The sequence below is a fragment of the Odocoileus virginianus genome, chromosome 12 (genome assembly GCF_023699985.2).
Source record: "Odocoileus virginianus isolate 20LAN1187 ecotype Illinois chromosome 12, Ovbor_1.2, whole genome shotgun sequence".
NCBI classification, from domain to species: Eukaryota; Metazoa; Chordata; class Mammalia; order Artiodactyla; family Cervidae; genus Odocoileus; species Odocoileus virginianus.
Genome location: NC_069685.1, coordinates 11,494,922 through 11,514,568, shown reverse-complemented (window position 1 = coordinate 11,514,568; position 19,647 = coordinate 11,494,922). Strand labels below are relative to the sequence as shown.

Genomic DNA, 19,647 nt, shown 5'->3' with positions numbered 1-19,647 from the left:
TTATTTCTTTGATGTAATTAGCATAGCCTCTCTTTAAAAAGAGGCATTCTTACAAAAAAATTACAAGAAGAGAGTTTAAAAAAAGAGGGTTTAGAAATGAAGCACTTCCTATAGTCTGGCACATCTTTTTTCTTTTTTCTTGCAGTTTCCTTTTTTCACATTTAAACTTTAATTTAGTTGTTTTTTTTTTAGTTAACAAGTTGCTCTAACTATATTTATTGGTCATTTCCACATTGATTTTTTTAAATGCTATTTTAAAGAGCTATTCTTTTTTTTTTTAAAAAAATGAAGTATAATTGATTTACAGTGTTGTGTTAGTTTTGGGTATACAGAAGAGTGATTCAGATTTATCGACGTATATGTATGATATATGTATTCTCATTCAGATTATTTTCCCTTATAGGTTATTACAAAATGTTGAGTATAATTCCCTGTGCTATTTCAGTAGGTCCTTCTTGGTCATCTGTTTTCTGTATAGTAATGTGGCACATCTTTTTTTGATCTTGAGCACTTGCAATCTGGGAATGGGGCACCAAAGGGATTTCAGGGAAAAGGCAGTGTGGGATTCAGTCAGGTCAGGCACCTTCAGAAAGACATCACCTGCTTTTCCTAATAGCACCCGGATTGAAGCTGCTGTTCCGCGGGACGCAGGAGAGGGCAGGATGGGGGTGCCCGCCGCCCTCACGGGCTGGGCCTGTGCCGCCCTCTGCCTGGTGCCCAGCTCCTCCGCCTTCTCCCACGGGGCTGGCGCGGTGGCCTGTGCGGACATGCGGCCCAAGCACATCCCAGCCCGGACTCAGAGCCCCGGGACCCACCACATCACCGTCCTCACCGGCAGCTCTTTCTTCTCACCGGGTGCCACGGTCTCAGGTATGCATGGGAGAGGCTTCGAGACATCCCCTGACCCCCACCAGGAGCCCCCAGGCCCAGGGACAAATTCCAGGTTGTGTTTGTCCGAGGGAGGGGTTTCCCAGGCTGTAGTTTGGTTTGATCCTAAGAAGAAATTATGTACCCAAGAATGCATGAAATATTTATGGTCTTTTTTTTTTTTTTAGTTTATTTTTTTTTACTGAAGTACGGTTGATTTACAACGTGATATTAATTTATGCTGTACAGTAAAGTGACTCAGTTCTATGAGAATACACATTCTCTTTAACATTCTTTTCCATTATGGTTTATCTCAGGCTACTGAATACAGTCCCTGCGCTATACAGTAGGACCTTGCTGTTTATCCATTCTGTGCATAATATTTTGCATCTGCTAACCCCACACTCCCAGCCCAGCCCTCCCCTACCCACCCCCGCTTGGCGACCACAAGTCTGATCTCTACGTCTGTGAGTCTGTTTGAGTTTCATTTGTGCCCTCTTTTAGATTCTGCATCTAAGTGATATCATATGGCATTTGTCTTTCTCTTTCTGACTTACTGCCGGAGAAGGCATAGGCTACCCACTTTGATATTTTTCGGCTTCCCTTGTGGCTCAGCTGGTAAAGAATCCGCCTGCAATGTGGGAGACCTGGGTTTGATCCCTGGGTTGGGGAGATCCCCTGGAGAAGGGAAAGGCTACTCACTCCAGTATTCTGGCCTAGAGAATTCCACGGACTGTATAGTCCATGGGGTCGCCAAGAGTCGGACAAAACTGAGCAACTTTCACTTTCACTTATTCAGTATGATGGTCTCTAGTTGCAGCCGTAAATCATGATATACTTGCATCATTAAAATCATATAACTAATCTTATATTGATATTAATCTTTATAGCAGAAGAGGGTACAAATGGCCTTATAAAAGTTTTTTTGTTTTTATTGTAAGATATAAATATAGTTACCCTGAACAAATGCCCCATATCAAATATGTGTGAGAAATAGACTTTTTTCCTCCTTATTTAAAACTAAATTTATTTGAGGGGTGAAAAGAGCATTTCCTGCTATTTTAGTTCAGATGCCTAGAAAAGCAGAGTGAGAACTTGTGTGCAGGTGGTTTATTTGGGAAATGACCCAAGAAGCATTGATGAAAAAGAGGGAAAAGGATGATAGGGAAGAAAGAAACACTAATACGGGGTGTGAAATAGAGTGGGTTCCTGCTCCGGGAAACACCCTGGGATCCAACTCCAGTGATGGCCCTTTGAGAAACCACAAGATACACAGCTCTGAACCATCCCTCAGGAGGATGGAGGAGGCGTAGTCGGGGATTGAGGATCGTCTCCCGGGGTACCCTTTCCACCATCCACCCCATCCCCTCCCAACGCACAGACACACACTTCAGAGTCACCTCTGCCTGCCTTGGGCCAAGCTCCCAAGGAACCAGCTGGAAGAAAGCAGCAAAGAAACTCACTGATGTTGAAGCTGGTAGCTCAATGTAGACAGGACACTATCTATTTCACTACAGGGAACTCAAGCTCCTGCTGTTGGCTCCACTCTCTTCTGACGGATGCTACCTCTTTAGATGGGAATTAGAGGTGATAAATGGAAATAAAATGGATCCGCTCTCTATGGTTTTGTCCAATCACGTTGTTCTATTGGTTGGTGTGGGGATTAAAAAAAAAATACATAAAATATTATCAAGGCCCTCCCTCAAAGAGTTGCATGGTTTACAGTCCTAGCACTTCTGAATGAGTGTCCTGGTTTTTCTGTTGTGCTATCAATACTGGTTATACTTACACATTTTGAAATTTGTTAATAAGATAGATATAAAGTCGTGTCTCATTTATAGTTGTTTTAACCATTGTGATTGAGCCTGTTTTATTTTCTGTCTCTGGTGGCAATTTTCAGTTTGGTCATCTTTTTGTTAATTCACTATAACTCTTTGTATATTTGCCTGTTGTATCTTGCAGATATCTTTCTCAGTTTATCCCTTGGGTTCTGATTTCTTCTATGTTGAGAATTTTAAGAAATCATTTTTTGTTTTCCCATTATGGCTACTGAGGTTTGCTTAGAGAGACACTCCTAACTCCAATATTGAAAACAAAACAGCAAAAAGCCAAACCATTGTTTCTAGTTCTTTTGTATTTCATTTTTACACGTCTTTGTTCCAAACAGAATTTATTTGGGGTGTGAAATAGCACTTCAACCTTTTTCTCCCCCCTAATGAATTGTTTACTTTCTGGGGACTGGACCAGTCCTAAGCTTTTTGTTTTGAAAAATACTCATATAAAGTCACCCAGTGCTGCTCCTTCCAGGATGTTGACCTTGATGGACATTTTCTGTTGCAGTGGCCGTGAGGAGCAGTCGTGATTTCATGGGCTTTCTACTCCAGGCGCGACGAGTGTCTGATCATCAGATAGCTGGCACTTTCGTCTTCATTCCTCCTCATTCCAAACTGATAACTTGCTTTGAAGAGGCTGACACAGTCACCCACGCGGACAAGTCCCGGAAGAGAAACCTGGCGTTCGAGTGGCGGGCCCCTGCCCAGCCCGTGGGGAACATCAGGTTCTTGTAAGAGAGTTAAGTTCTGGGTCTTGGTAACTGAACTTCTACTATGAAGGGAGGGGACTTCTCTACACACTTCCTTGGTTCCCCCCCGCACCCCCCCCCACCTTATAAAAAGGACAGAGTCACTGGGACTGCCCTTCCTGGAAAGTCTAGATAGGTGATGGGTTTTTTTAAATTGCCCCCAACTCCATTCTGTGTGATTATCCATGGTCTAGGAGTGTGTGATGTCCCTTGTCCCTGGGCGCAGATGCACCTTGGCCAGTCTCTCCAGAAAATTCTCAGTAGGGGACAAAAGAGCTGCAGGTGGCAGAGTCCAGAGAGAACCCAGAGGCAGAAGCAGGCAGACATTGGTACTTGCTGGGCCCGGGGAGAACTGCTGACAGCTCTGTGCCTCAGCTTCTTGTCCATCACATGGGTGTGATCATAACGCCCGCCTCGTGGGGTTGTATAAGGTCGAAGAGCCAGTGTGTGCCAAGTGCGTGAACCAGTTCCTGGCAACCATCAGCTTTATACAAACAGCGTCATTCCTCAAAGTGAGATACTGGCGTTGTCCTTCTTTTCAAACATTCACATGTACCAAGAAAGTGAATTTTTTTATTTGGTTTGGTTTTTATGAGAGGGTTTGTGGCTCCGTGGTAAAGAATCGCTGCCAATACAGGAGACACAGGTTCGATCCTTGGGTTGGGAAGATTCCTTGGAGGAGGAAATGGTGACCCACTCCAGTATTATTGCCAAGAAGATCCGTTGGACAGAGGAGCCTGACGGGCTGCAGTCCGTGGGGTCACAAAGGGTCGGGCACGACAGAGCCCACACAGGTGGTGGTGGTCGTCATCCCCCTCAGTTTCCTTCCCTGCACCCTCGTGTGAGAAGAGGAGAATGTGCCGGAGGGTGGGGGCATCCAGACCCCAGGCTTCCCCTGCGGGCTGTCCCCTCGGTACCAGGGAATGTGAGCGATGAGGTGTGTGGCCCCCACCCATCAGGGCCCCTTTTCCATCTCTTCCTGGTGCCCTAACACAGCGGGCAGGACCAGTGCCCTGATGACTGATGATCTGGAAAGGCCAGAACCCACCTGACTTTTGGTGTAACTGGCCCCTGCCAGGTCTTTGGTTCCAGTGCAAGGTGGTGTATGAAACCCTTGGGTCTGTACAATTACTTTTATTTCTCAAAGCCCTTCCACTTCTAGTTTTTTAAATGTTTTTGCTTTTCATGTACTACTTATTTTTTTAATTAATTTTTATTGGAGTGTAGTTGCTTTACAATGTTGTGTTATTTTCTGCTGTATAACAAACGGAATCAGCTATATGCATACATATATCCCCTCTTTTTTGGATTTTCTCCCCATTTAGGTGACCACAGAGCATGGAATAGAGTTCCCTGAGCTGTGCAGGAGGTTCTCATTAGTTATCTGTTTTATACACAGTATAAATAGTGTATACGGGTCAATCCCCATCTTCCTCTATTTTTAGATTTACCATAGTAGCTTCTCTGTGCAGCAGTGGAAGTAGATCAGAAGCCACGATCCCCATTGACAGGAACAGGAGCTGCATCACTTATCAGATGCATCTCTGGGGCCCCCACATGATGTCACCCCAGGATCCTTCCCCACCCTCACATCGACGTGTTGATGACATTTTTACCTGCCCACTCTCTGGGTGACTTCAGCTAAATTCATCATATTTGTATAACTGACTTCTGAATACTTACAGTGAGAAAAATGGTACTTGCCCGTAATCCCTGCTTTGGTGAAATTTGGGGAAGGATGAATAAGATCAAGTCAGTACAGATGATTTTTACTGAAGAGAGGCACTATGTATTCAAAATATTATTTAGACTATGAATGACTTACCTCTCATTTTCAATAGCATTTACAACTCCTATAGGATTATACCATTGTACAGCAGAATTATAAAATTTTCAGTGAATAGTGTAATTCAATTCACAACACACCAATAATGGGGAATGAACACAGTTGAAGATGAAACCTTTGGAGTGGACAGTTCTCGGTCAGTTCGGTTCAGTCACTCAGTCGTGTCCAACTCTTTGTGACTCCATGGACTGCACCATGCCAGGCTTCCCTGTCCATCATCAATTCCCAGAGCTTACTCAAACTCATGGCCACCGAGTTGGTGATGCCATCCAACCATCTCATCCTCTGTTGTCCCCTTCTCCTCCCGCCTTCAATCTTTCCCAGCATCAGGGTCTTTTCCAGAGAGTCAGTTCTTTGCATCAGGTGGCCAAAGTATTAGAGTTGCAGATTCAGGATCAGTCCTTCCAATGAATATTCAGGACTGATCTCCTTTAGGATGGACTGGTTGGATATCCTTGCAGGCCAAGGGACTCTCAAGAGTCTTCTCCAATACCACAGTTCAAAGCATCAATTCTTCAGCGCTCAGCTTTCTTTATAGTCCAACTCTCACATCCATACGTGACTCCTAGAAAAACCATAGCTTGGACTAAATGGACCTTTGTTGGCAAAATAATGTCTCTGCTTTTTAATATACTGTCTAGGTTTGTCATAGCTTTTCTTCCAGGGAGCAAGCATCTTTTAATTTCAGTTCTAGACTGAAATTCTAGAAGTTCTAGAAGGGCAGTTCTAGAAGGTACTTTTTGGTCAAAATGATTCTTAAAGATTATATTTATTCAGGAGAGTAATTGCTTTGTACCTGTTGTCTCCTACTTTAATTATTTGCTGCTGTTGAGCTTTTGTTTCTAAAAAGAATGAAGTCGCCCAAGGGAGGAACACGATCATGTCTCTCTAAGTCTTCCTATCCCTATAGACTCTTGTGCTTCTTTAACTTTTTGTTTGTTCTCTCCTTTCTATTAGGATGGCCCAAGGTATGACTTAAGGAAGACCAAATCTTCCAGTCACTCTGCTTTCTTTTTCTACAGTTTATCTGTAGTCCAGTCATACTTCGTTTACTGGGTGAAGATCGAATCATCTGTTGTGTCTCAACAGACACACAGTAGAGCCCATTCTGACAGCCACATGGAGCCTGGCTCGCTGATGCCAGCCTCTCGGCAGAGGCTGGAGGACGTGGAAGGAACCATCCCAGGTACCGCTTCCCGCCGCACTCACCAGCCTGATGGGCAGCGTTCTTTTCACTGTGACTTACATTCACTTAAAAGTGACTCCTGCCAGTTTCCAGTTCCTGGGGCATAAGCTATAGCCAGCTGTCTTGGGAGTGTCAACAGTTCCTGGGGACGTGATTGATCGCACAGCTGTGGGTGGAGGTTGCAGGGATTGCTTGCAAGTTCAGGGTTCTCTGCAGTGAACACACTTTGTCCCACTCAACCTCACAGATAAAGCTGGGCCCTGGAGCGCTGCACCTGAGCTGAAAAATAAAAAAAATAGCCACTTGCCCCAACCCCCCGACCTAATCAATTTCCACAGTATTTCACCCATTTTTCCTGGGCCCCTGAGACTAAATGGGGAGCACCAGAAATAATCCTTTCTTTTTCTTTTTTAAATAAAACCTCATCCAATTTTGATCGTTACTTTCTGAGGTAGGTAGATGCAGCTTGGGTTGAAGGACAGAATCAGGCTGTTGTAATGGCAATGAATTTTTTTCCAGGCTCATCACATGACTTTAGATTTGATTGGCCCATGAACTTCTGAAAAAACAAATACAAATAGGCAATGAAAAAAAAAAAAACCTAAGCAGCTAAAGAATGTCTGACCTACCTGAAAATTCCTGATGAAATGGAGCTTATTTTCATTATTTATTTCTAATTAAGTGCTCTGAACAGGTGCCTTCATAAAGGCATTCAATCATTTGTACAGAAGATCCAGCTTTTAAACCATTTGATCCCATCTTCCTATATTCTTTCTTTTATTCTGGGCTAACATAATAAGGCCAGCACATGATTTGAGTCCCTGACTTTGCTAGTCCAGCAGATCCAGGATCATAGCTAACCTAGGGCCACCCACTGCCTATGACCAAAATGTCTGTCTTCTCCCCCTTGCCCTGCACAGCTCCTCCGACCTCTCACCTAGATGCTCCCAAAAGCAGAGAAAAGCTCTCAGGGTCTGAGAGCGTGGCCTTAAGAAGACCCTGCAAACCCAACATGGGTTTGAAGTCTCCTGTATCATGTCATCAATCATGCAAACGTTGCATTTGGATCCCAAGCATGGGTGGGGATCCCTGGTGGCTCAGATGGTCAAGAATCTGCCTGCAATGCAGGAGACCTGGGTTCAATCCCTGGGTCAGGAAGATCCCCTGGAGAAGGGCATGGCAACCCACTCCAGTATTCTTGCCTGGAGAATGCCATGGAGAGAGGAGCTTGGTGGGTTACAGTTCATGGGGTCGCAGAGAGTCAGACATGACTGAGTGACTAACATGTTTGTTTGAAGATGAACAGGAGTGAAAGTGAGGCTTCTGGAAGACAGGTCCTGTTGATTCTGCAAAATCTGTCTGATGGGTGACCCTGCTGGGCTGTCCCCCGGGGCTGGCAGTCTAAGCAGCTGCAGGGTCAACGTGTCGTCAAGTTGCTCACACTCCTTCCCTCTGCTTCTGCCTGTTATCCAACCCATTCCTCTACACAAACCCCAGTGTTTCCCAAAGGAAAAACGTGTGTGTGTGTGTGTGTGTGTGTGTGTGTATGTGTACACGCACATGCATTGGGAGAGGTATCATCTAACAAAGTGGAGTGAATTACTTTAACTATAAGACTTAGTAGGTAAACGAGAATGATGAGTTTTCCCATGGGAAGATAGCATATTGTATTTCTCAAACTTATTTTCCAACAGAGCTTTGGGACTCGTTAGGGTCCTACCTGACCCCACTGGGCATGACCTACTTTTATGCCTCTATGTTTGCCTCCTGACATTTCCTTAAACAGAACTGCTTCTCGTGATGAGCTGTTTACCTTCCAAGCGGCAGTTCCTTGTCTCCTTTGACCCTTTGTGAACCTTTCCCCCTTGCTTCTTGGTAGGCAAATGTAATTGCTTTCTTTAGCTCTTGTATTAAAGCTCTGACCAAACTGATTCATAAGGTTGAGCAGGCAGGAGTCTGTCCTCCTAGGTTTTGAGTTCAGAAGCAACAGTTAGCAACCTGCATCACTTCTGCATCCCCAGCACCCACAACAAGGCCCAGCACGCAGTGGGTCTGCAGGAAGCATCTGAGTGCATTCAGAGTTCAGGCAGGAGTTAAAAGTGTCATGATATTTGCTAAATTCTGTGTGTCTGTGTATGTTTTCTTTATTTTTCACTTCAGTCTCCCTATTTTTGAGTAATGAAGGCATGAGAACAAAGTGTCACAATTTTTTTTTGTTATCATTGTTCAGTTCAAACCAGTTAGAACCCTGGCCAGAGAAACTTCTCCCAGCACTCTTTTTGTGAACAGCATCATGGTCGCCCTGCTGACCATTGGGGTGAATGCGTAGTGCGCTTTGCATCTGAACCAGGCCCTGGGCTTCACGCATCTACAGCAATGATTTCACTTCCCCCTCTCAGCAGTTCTACACCCTACGTACCATTATTGGTCTCATTTTGCAAAAGAAGAAACTGACACTCTGGAGGACTTAGCCCTATTCAGGAATTGGCAGAGTAAAGAGATGAACCCAGACAGGGACTCCAAAACCTGTGCCTGGTCATTTGCGGCCCCGTTTCTGATGCTCTGGGCCGTCGTGTCCTCTCATCACAGATGGGAGAGGAGACAACGGAGGGCAGTGATCCCGCCTCTGCCCGTAGCCAGGACTTGAGTCCCTATCATCACGGGGGAAACTTTTAGCCTTAATCCCACAGCAAGAAAGACCTAGAGCTTTAAAAAGAAATCTGGTTTTTGTAGGATCCCACCTTTTTTCTTAGCAAGAAGCAGTTTGGGGCAGAAGTAAGAAAACAGAATGGTCACAGTGGTTTCTCTTTCCTCTGATTGCTGACTGTTAAGGATGCACAAGCCCAGGGGCTTCCCTGGGGGTCCAGGGGCTGAGACTTCAGGCTCCCAATACTGGGGGTCTGGGTTTGATCCCTGGTCAGGGAACTGGGTCCCACATGCTGCAACTAAGATCTGAAGCAGTCAAATAAATAAATTTTTTTTTTTAAAAGGATGCACAAGCCCAGAAGGGCTAGGAGCTTACTCTTAAAAAAAAACAAAAAAACAAAAAACAAACAAAAAAAACCCAAGAAAAGCTGGGTGCTTAGTCAGGGGTTTCTATTGCTGCTTAGTCAGGGGTTTCTATTACTGAGCAGATGATCCATCTGTGAGTGCTAAGTCACTTCAGTTGTGTCCAACTCTTTGTTACCCTGGACTGTAGCCCTCCAGGCTCCTTTGTCCATGGGATTCTCCAGGCAAGAATACTGGAGTGGGTTGCCATGTCTTTCTCCAGGGGACCTTCCTGACCCAGGGATCGAACCCCCATCTCTTACATCTCCTGCATTGGCAGGCGGGTTCTTTACCACTAATGCCACCTGGGAAGCTCCAGACGATCCTTAGTTGATGCTCTTGAGTGGTTCACACTTGGTGGTCTGTCCTCAGGCACCTTGAAGACTCTGGCATTCGGCCCATGGTCCTAGCTGTGTGCTAATCGACACAAGGATGGTTTCTCCCTCTTTCTTCGCAGTGTCTCTGGGCCTCCACTTGGCTCCCAGTCTCCCCATCACTCTTCTTCAGCAGCGCACAGATGTCTCCGCTGTGGCCGTAACTGGAGCTGCAGAAGAGGACAGCTTGGATCCTGTTCCTACCAGTGTTTGGGTGACAGGGCTCCTCGGGGCCGCAGAGACTCCTCAAGCATCTTCACACACAGCTGCTGTAGTCAGCGGTGGCCATCACCCCAGGAGGGATGGCAGCCCAACCCTGGAACCATCCCTGGATGTCCAGGGTCTGGAGAGGCTTGTCGCCCTCGGGGGCTTCTCCGCAGAGAGCTTTGCCTCCAGCTTCAGCACCTGCCACAGGTGATTGATCGGGGGTGGGCCATTCGGGACAGGTGGTGGGGTGAAGCCAAACACAAGGGTGCCAAGGAGATGTAACCTTCCCGCTGTCAGACGGAAAAAGATCTCAACCGTATTTACTCTTAAGTGCATGAGAAGCACTCATTGTAGAAGGGCTGGGTAGGGAGATTATCTTGGGAAACGGTGCTGTTTTGGCTGAGGTCTCTGAGATGCTGCTATAAATAAAATATAAATGTAGGTTACATATTTAGATACATAAAATTATAAGTATATAATATATAAATATAAGGTATATAAATCAATAAAAGGATTCAGTGGGTCTTTGCTGCCATCCTCACTCACTTCCCTCTCCATTCCCTCTCCAGCCCCCAACTGCAAACTCCAGTGTTTCCAAGAAATATAATGTTATCAGTATACACAAGAGTGATAGGAAGCATAACTTTTTGATTATCATACTAAATGAATTAAGTCAGACAGACAGAGGAAGACAAATATCATATGATACTGCCTATATGTGGAATCTAAAAAAAGTGATATAAACAAACTTATTTACAAAACAGAAACAAATTCCCAGACTTAGAAAGTGAATTTATGGTTACCAGGGCTGAGGGGTGAGGAGAGGGACAGGTTGGGATTTGGGGACTGACATGTACACACTGCTGTATTTAAAAGAGATAACCAACAAGGCCCTATTGTATAGCACAGGGAACTCTACTCAATATTTGTAATAACCTAAATGGGAAGAGAATTTGAAAAGGAATGGATAGCTGTATAACTGGACCACTCTGATGCACTTGTGAAACCAACACGGCACTGTTGACAGACTCTGTGCTGGGCTGCGCCTAGCGGCTCAGTCATGTCCAACTCTTTGGGACCCCACAGACTGCAGCCTGCCAGGCTCCTGGGGGTTCTCCAGGCAAGACTACTGGAGTGGGCTGCCATGCCTTCTTCTGGGGGATCTTCCCAACCCAGAGATAGAACCCAGGTGTCCCACATTGCAGGTGGAGTCTTTACTGCCTGAGCCACCAGGAATACTGGAGCGGGTAGCCTATCCCTTCTCCAGGGGATCTTCCCGACCCAGGAATTGAACCAGAGTCTCCTGCATTGCAGGCAGATTCTTTACCAGCTGAGCTACCAGGGACGCCTGTTAATGGACTCTACTCCAATACAAAGTAAAAATTAAAATAAACAAATAAGTAAATAAATTTCTAGAGGAACAAACAAACAAACATGGAAGCAAAATAGGCAGGAAGAGAGGTAAAATAAGACTAGTCATGAATTGATAATTTTTGAACCTGGGTGGTACATATCTGGGAGTTCATTATATTATTCTACATTTTTATTCTGAAGATTTTTATAATAAAAGGTAAGGAAAAAACCCGAATACTTAGTGACTCCTTCTCAGCGTTTTTTCTCTTTCTTTTAGGACTCAGAATGATCCAAGCTTTGATTCACTGGAAACTTGTCTGCCCTCGGACAGGGATGAACAGGTAACAGCCACGTTGTACACAGGCAGAGTGTGATATTTTTGATCCCAGAGTGGGAAGTTCCACACTGGGTGATCATAGCTATTAGACTAGTAACCAAAATCAGTGAGAAGGAGGCCAGGGTGTGATATATACACAGCAATTTTTTTCTCAATCAATACCAGCCTTTCCATTATCCACAGTGTCTCTGAAGTTACTGGCAATTGCAGAAACTGGCAGTTTTCGTGATATGTTTTCCCACTTAGCTTTGGTTAATAATTCCTCTCTCCTCTTCCCCCACCTTCATAACATTGGCCTCAAAATACCCTGTATGGTCCCAGAGGTTAGATCAATGGGCAGTATAAAATATACATGCTCAATGATTTACTATTCCTTTGAAGTCTTAAAAGGAACACAAAATAAAACATGGTATAATATCCTTACTCAAATTTATTGGAACCTACAGCAAGATTCAAAGGTCCCTTTTGCAGGGGTCTTAGCATAAAAAGACACACTCAGAGCTTTCAGCCGTTGGAGATGACAGTCACCATACTGTCCTGGACCCTCTAATAGGACCCTATGTTTATTCTTGTAGCTGGCTTCCATGCTGTGTCGGTGGGGTTTCCATTAGTCTCCTTGTCCTCATCAATAACAAGTGCATATTTATCTGCTTGGGTGTTTTCCTCTGAGCTCTTTTAAGAGCAGGCATGAGGCTGGGTTTTCAGCTGCTGCCTGGGGTTCTTTAAGGAACTTGGGATAGTTGCAAAGTTCAATAGCTGCTTGGGGGGAAGACTAGCTCCTTTGATTTTTCTTTTTCCGGTTGCTTTTCTAGGACCAGATGAAGGCCTCTAATAGGACAGTGACGAGGCCTCCTTTGTACACTGTCCACCTCTCCCATCCTCGCCTCAGGTCCTCTGGGGCGCTCACTGGACATGGGGCCAGGGCAGCCCCCCCAGCTCCTGCCCTCCACACCTCTGCCACCTCCAGGCCCACCACTGCTGATGGCCAGTCCGAGGCATCAAGACCCTCTGCCAGCTTCCTGCCTCGGTCAAAGCACAAGGAGCGCAGAGTGGAGGAGGGCGATGGAGTGGCTGGGGTGGGAGACCCTGGGAAGACCAACCCAAGACCTGAGCTTGGGCAGGAGGGAGCCAGGGCCCCGTGGGGGATCCAGCTCGGGGCTGCACAGCTGGGCGTCCTGGTCTGCCTCTCCGCCGTGCTGGGCATGGCCGTCGTTGTTGGCCTTCGTTACCTGCACTCCCAGTATTGCCGCAGGCGGACGGAAGTGTCTTTTCGTGAGCCTGCCGGGGATGCGGTTGCCACAGGTGAAGGTGGTGAGATCGTGCGCATCCGGAGAATTGGAGACAACAGTTTCGTTTTGGTTGAAGGGGAATGCAACTGGATTGCTCCCTCTGTGAGTAGCAAGAAAACCGTCCTCTGAGAAAACCGTGGTCCCAGGCCTGTCTGGGCTCCCCTTGCACCCTGCAGAGAGTCTCAGCCAGAATGGAGCTACTGAGAACAGTTGATGAGGACAAGGATTCACTGTGCACCCCCCTCCACCTGTCAGGGGGCGGTTAGCGGAGGAAGCAGAGCAAGGACAGTTTTATCAACAGAGGGAATTCTTCCCCAGCTTTGCTGTCTTAACATCTGTAATTTAGCGGCATTTTTTTTTCTTCTCGCAATTAGACGTTTTGTTTGAAGACTTAAACCCAACACAATGAATATTGTATAACCTGCTCATTAACTAGACTCCCGTGGCCGCCGAGCTTCCTCTGTTGCCTTAAGGAACCTGCAGAAATAGAACTTCTGTCCCTCCTCAGCGTTGTCAGCCTCATCACCTCTAACTCTTTGAAAAAAGCAGTAACGGCGGAGTTGTGTCTCCTTCAGCCCTCCCTTTGCCTCGCCAAGCCACCCCCAGAGAAGTCTTGTTTTTCCAAACTGGAGTTCAGAGTTGGCTCTGGTGTCGTTGACTGGGTGAGTGCAAAGGTATTTCGCCTCCTAGGAAACTCAGACATGTGGCAAATCTGCCATGGAAATTGGTCAAAGGCAAGGAAGATTTTAGAAAATTTGATTGCCATATTTGTGGGGCAATACACATGCAGCATGAAGCCTGAAACCGGAGAGAGGGGTAAGCAAACCTCCTCTTCAGGTGTAAATGGATCTGAGGTCTCCCATCCATTGCACTTGATGGGAGACTAGGTATCCCAACAACTAGCAGACTTCTTGCCTTTGCCAAAGGTCAGGCTGAAAAATAAATGATAATAGCAGCACAGTTTTAAAAGCCTTTATCTGTCTAAGAAAGCATGATGGACGGAGACCATTGTGACTTTATGAAGATCATTTTGATTTAGCGAGAGTTCCATAGATACCAAATGGGATCAAAACAACAGGTTCGAATATAACTCATGAATATGGTCACCTAATATACCACATGAGAATTAGCTGCCTTTTCAGAGGTAAACCGACTACAGCGTCAAGGTCCATTTTAATGTGGAAACAAAAGCACTATAAATTTGGAAATGATATTTCCTGATTGAGTAGCTAAATTGTATAGGTTGTGCCAAGAACTGTACATATATTTTCATATTTACCTCCTTCAATAACTTCATGAGGAAGAAGTTCAATAATTTGCTAAAAAGAAAGACATTCGTGACATTGCAACTCAATAACGAAAACATTTAAAAAAAATCAGGTGTGTAGGAAAGGGCTGCTTCCGTGTTTCCAGCCCATAGCTCACTGGGCATCAGCTCCAAGACTCTCTCCTCCCAGATTCTGGTGTAGACACATCTGTCCCTTGGCTTCAGGCAAGTACCTCAGCGGGCACCCAGAGACCTAGGAGCATGTGGATGTGCTTAGTCGCTCAGTCATGTCTGACCCTTTGCGACCCCATGGACTGTAGCAGGCCAGGCTCCTCTGTCTGTGGGATTCTCCAGGCCAGAACAGTAGGGTGGGTAGCCATTCCCTTCTCCAGAAGATCTTCCCAACCCAGAAACTGAACCCTTGTCTCCTGCCTTGCAGGCAGATTCTTTACTGTCGGAGTTACAGGGAAGAGGCCTAGATGATTGTGTTCACAAATGGAGGTATTCCAGAAATGCTGTGGAGAGAGACACCTGTCCTGCACTCCCATGGGGACCACAGAAATCCATCCCACACACCCCACCCTCCCCAGAGATGCCCTCTCCCCAAGATTCAGATGAGACATCTCACTAGCAGGGAGCTCCCACCTGGCCACATCACAGCAGAGCCGGGTGCATCACATACACACTGCCTTCCAGATCTTTCCTGTCCAAGAGGATATCATCCTGTGGAACCAGGCTGTTTTGCTTATCCCTTACTATGAAATGAACTACCCCTTCACTCAGTGCTTTGGAACAAGGCCTACCCCTGATGGTCCCACACGGTGCTGGGGTGGCCTGGGCTCAGTGGGGCAGTTCTTCTGCTCGGCACGTGGTCCGATGGGCTGGAACGTCCCAGGCGACTCACTCGCGGGGCTGGCAGTTTGTGCTGGCTGCCACCTGGGCACTCACTGGGTCCCTTGATGGGTGTGGGAAGGAATTTGCTTCTCTGTTTTGTGGCTTCTGACTGCCTGGTGGCTGGGTTCCCAGAGGGAGTGTCCCAGGCTGACAAAACCAGAAGCTGGGCAGCTTGGAAGGCTTGGCCTGGGAAGGAACATGATTGTACCCTTGCCATCTTCTGATGGTCACAGCAGGCTGCAGCGATTCACAGCCTCCATTCTTCCAAGGGTAGGGCAATAGATTTTCCCTTTTCAAAGGGAGAAGTGAAAAAGGAGTTGAAGATGTGTTTAATTCACTGCATCGCCAGTTAGACTGCTGACCTGCCACAGGGGCTGGTGTAAGAGGACAGTCTGCTCATCTCCAGGAGATGCCGTGGGTCACCCTCCCTTCAAAGCCTCAGAGGGGCCAAGGGAAGTCTCCAGGTTTTAGGATTTGTTTTTTGGCTGTGCCTTGAAGTTTGCAGGATCTTAGTTTCTTGAGCAATGACTGAACCCAGGCCCACGGCAGTGAAAGTGCAGAATCCTAACCATTGGATTGCCAGGAATTCCCCAGGCTCTAGGGTTTAGGCACCTCTTCTTCCCTGGCTGGGAACCGCACGTCAGGCACGCTAGTGAATGTGCGTAAGAGTCAGCCAGACCTCTGAGCCTCTGTTTCCTTCTCAGAGATCAATGGATCACAGAATGATTTACCTCTTCTGGCTGTTGTGAAGATTAAACACATGTTAAGTACTTAGCAGTCTCTGACTAATCAACTTGCTATTGTTATTAAGGTCATTCTGCAGCTGCAGCACTATCTTTAAACCATCCATTTAAAGAAATCCTGTGGCCACCCGGACCATGATTCCGGTCCACGACGACTTCTCCCGCTGCGGCCCACTGCCCCAGCCCAGCCGATGGTGGGATCACTGCTTTGGTTGTCACGGCAGCCACTGGCCACAGTTCCTGCTGGGGGTCAGACATTATTGCTGAGACATTCCAAGTAAACTCTTTTTTTGGCAAAGGTGGCTGGAGTCTCCAGGCCTGAAGTCAGGACACATAAAAAACCTGTGTCATAGTGATATTGAAGGTCCTCTAAGCCTGACTTCAGAGAAACCCTAGAGAGGAGCGAGCAGGAAGTGTGGACTTAACCTGCGGCCACTAACTAGAACACAAAGCCCTGAAAGGTTAGGCAGAGGACTCCAGTGCAGCATCTTAAAAACAGCCTTTTTTGTTTTGTGGGAACAGCTACAGAATTGTTCAACCAACCACTTCTTGGAGGAGAAGGAGTTCTGGGGCTAAACACACATTTCAGGGATAATAACAGAATTACAATTGCTGAAAACTCTATTTTAAACAAATGGTTTTACATCTATTGTGGTAATTTCATAATCACAGATCAGGAGTAGGGGTGGATCTTAACCTTTTTACATCCACAGACTATTTCTGATATCTCTAATTAATTTCTCCCCTTGGATACAATGATTTTGGAAAATCACAACTTAACGCTTAACCACAGCCTGGCTGAGCTTGCTCACTGTCAAGGCTGTCTGGATTAATTTGCTGTTACAAGGTTTGTTTTCTTTTTTAGAAAAATTCTAATTAACAACAACAAAAAAAATGGGTCAACAAGCCAGTAAATATTTAAACAAGTGTCACGTTTTATTTGAAAAGTTGTCTGAAAAGAGCTGGCAATTTATGAATAAATTATAGATAGCATACCCTCTCCCAGTCTTGGACTTCCGGTATTAAAAAGAGATCCCATTCTTTCTGGAATGCAGGCTCTGTGATTTGACTTCATACCACTCCAAACTATCCCCCTCTTTTAAAAATGGTGTGTGACAAGGAATTTTTCCTATTCAAGTGAAATGAACTTGCATCCATTTGCTTTATTAAGCTTGAGAATTTCTCCCTGCTTTCAGGGAGCTATTCAGAACTCAGCTCCATCTGGCCTTTAGGGGTTTGCAAAACCAGTCATAATCATCTCTGACTTAGAATGTCAGGAAGGCCTGGATGATGAAAAAAAGTAGGCCGATGTTTTTTGAGTTTGTTCTGTTCTGTTTTGGGGGCCACCCCACGGGGCATGCGGGATCTTAGTCCCCCCACCAGGGATGGAACCTGCCCTCCCTGCATTGGAAGTGCGGAGTCTTTAACTAGTGGACCACCAGGGAAGACCCTTTGTTCCCTTCTTTAAATGCAAAAAGAAAACGTGAACATTTTGAGACTCTGCTCCTCTGAGCAGATGGGTGGAGTGGCCAAGACAACTGAAATCTGGCAAATGCTTTTTGGCTTCTGCATCTCACTTTTAAAACACAAATCCTTTGTTTGCTGCACTCTCCCTGCCTTCCCTAATGGCTGTTCATCTTACTCAGAATAAAACCTCTACATCCGAATTGGGTTGACTGGGTACTGTGAGACCTGGTCCTTGGACCACCTTCTTGCACATTCCAGAGTTTTCAAGGATGGTCCAGGGACGCAGCACAGCTCCATTCAGCTCCCTTGGCCTGGCGTCCCTTGTTGTCAGGAACCCCGTTCCTTCCAGACACCCACGGCCTTCAGAGTCGTGCTCCCGTGTGGTCTCGTGACCACTGTCCCCCTTCCCACTCTCTGTGCCCCTCCCTGCTTTCTAAAATCGACATCACTTCTTACCTCCCGAGTCTGTGCCTTCATTCATTTGTGTGTTTGCTGACTGTCCTCAACGAGGATGCTTTATAAAGGCAGAGAAAACTGCTCTGTTCCTTGTTATTTCCCCAGCACCTAGAAATGGTCTCAGTCTGCAGAAAGTCGCCAATAAATAATGAGGGCGTGAAACGCTCAGTGTCTGTATGACTGTCACCACTGCCTGGCCTAGACTGAGCTTGAGTGTGCTGCACCTGGGGCTCCTGCAGGTGCCTGAGTGTCAGGCGATTGGGATTTCTCTCCAAAGGTGAACTAGGAGTGCTGGTGCAACTGGCCCCGGTGAGGACCTTCTGTGTCTCAGATCCACAGCTCGCGCAGTTCTTGGTCGGGAAGAGTTGAGAATGGACTTGACTTCTCCGTCTGGGCTGCGCAGAAGGAAAGCGGAACAGTCTTCCAGAGTCATTTAGTCTCTGTGGTCTGGCCCGGGGCTTCTCATCCTTCATGCCATCAACACTGGGGGTTGGATCACTCTTTGCTGTGGGGGACTGTCCCATGCATTGTAGGGTATTTAGCAGCCTCCTTGGTCTCTTACAGGGCTTTCCTGGGGGCTCAGCTGGTAAAGAATCTACTTGCAATGCAGGAGACCCCAGTTCGGCTCCTGGGTTGGGAAGATCCCTTGGAGAAGGGGACAGCTACCCACTCCAGTATTCTGGCCTGGAGAATTCCATGGACTGTGTCCGTGGGGTTGCAAGGAGTTGGTCACGACTGAGCGACTTTCCCTTTCACGTTTTGGTCTCGTTCTCTCTAGATGACAGTGGCACCCCTAGTGTGACAACCAGAAACTTTCCCAGATGTTGCCGGACGTCCCTGTGGGGGGTGGAGTCGGGGTGGGGGGGGGGTAGAGTCACCCCCAGCTGAGAACCACTGGCCTAGCAACTAAGAGATGCAAGGACAGGCCCTAAGATGAAGCAGCCGCTCCTAAACGATTCCCACGTTCAGTGACAGCATGGACAGCATGGGGACAGAGATCTACAAGATGCGAAAATCGGAAATGGCTTTAACGATCATCCGACTCACTGGTTTTAGAGTTCTCACTTTATTAGGTACAGCAATAAAAGCTGAACGCTGTAGCTGAAGTCTGTGTATATTTCCCTTTCCTCCTGCCCCGGCTCCTTCTCCCTCACCCTGGGGCACTGTCTCAGAAACTCTGGGCTCTGAGAAGCATGGACTGAAAGTATTAACAACACCCCCTCCATGTAGATGAGGACAGCCAGGCCTCTGAGCCATCAGAGACAAGGGAGGGTTTAGGAGGTCCTTCGACTCCTGCCTTCCATCCCAATTTCCAACATACTTTTCTTTCCACCACATTTGGCAGATCATTTATCTTCTTGGAGTATGTTGGGTGCTGTAAATATTTCAATAGATCCAGAGAGAGCCTGGAATCAAACAGAAAAATGGCCTAGAAATATTAATCTACAGCTGCTGTTAGAACCAAAAGGATGGCGGGACTTTGGAGACTGGCCTCCGTGATGGGCCAGGCCAAGGCATGAGCTGTGACAGGGCCTGGCAGTGGGCTGAGGGGAGGAGGCGTGCTGGAGGAGAAAGCACCAATAGACCCGGCCGGGGTCGTACTGGCTGTCCCCGCCCGCTACCCACCCAGGAGCCACCCCTGTAAGACGTAGCTTAATTTACAACCACCATCTTGAACTCACTCCCTCCCTTCGTCCGGGTTCTGCATTTTCCGCCCTTCAAATAGCACCTG

General features: G+C 46.7%; 1 protein-coding gene across 1 annotated transcript; it reads left to right on the top strand.

Moving 5' to 3' along the window:
* The first annotated feature begins 416 nt into the window (after positions 1–416).
* On the top strand, positions 417–13,593 carry REELD1 (reeler domain containing 1). Its single transcript, XM_070474789.1, has 6 exons — positions 417–870; positions 3,208–3,430; positions 6,317–6,480; positions 9,986–10,316; positions 11,740–11,803; positions 12,612–13,593. Exons 1-6 carry the CDS (start codon positions 525–527, stop codon positions 13,215–13,217), a joined length of 1,734 nt encoding a protein of 577 aa, XP_070330890.1. The 5' UTR covers positions 417–524; the 3' UTR covers positions 13,218–13,593.
* Positions 13,594–19,647: the final 6,054 nt, after the last annotated feature.

Bases quoted from the DNA above. Each gene is read 5' to 3' on its own strand.
- REELD1 (XM_070474789.1), top strand. From the start codon at position 525: ATGGGGCACCAAAGGGATTTCAGGGAAAAGGCAGTGTGGGATTCAGTC. The intron at 3,431-6,316 runs GTAAGAGAGTTA...CTTTTTCTACAG, and splicing joins GTGGGGAACATCAGGTTCTT to TTTATCTGTAGTCCAGTCAT. The intron at 11,804-12,611 runs GTAACAGCCACG...TTGCTTTTCTAG, and splicing joins CCTCGGACAGGGATGAACAG to GACCAGATGAAGGCCTCTAA.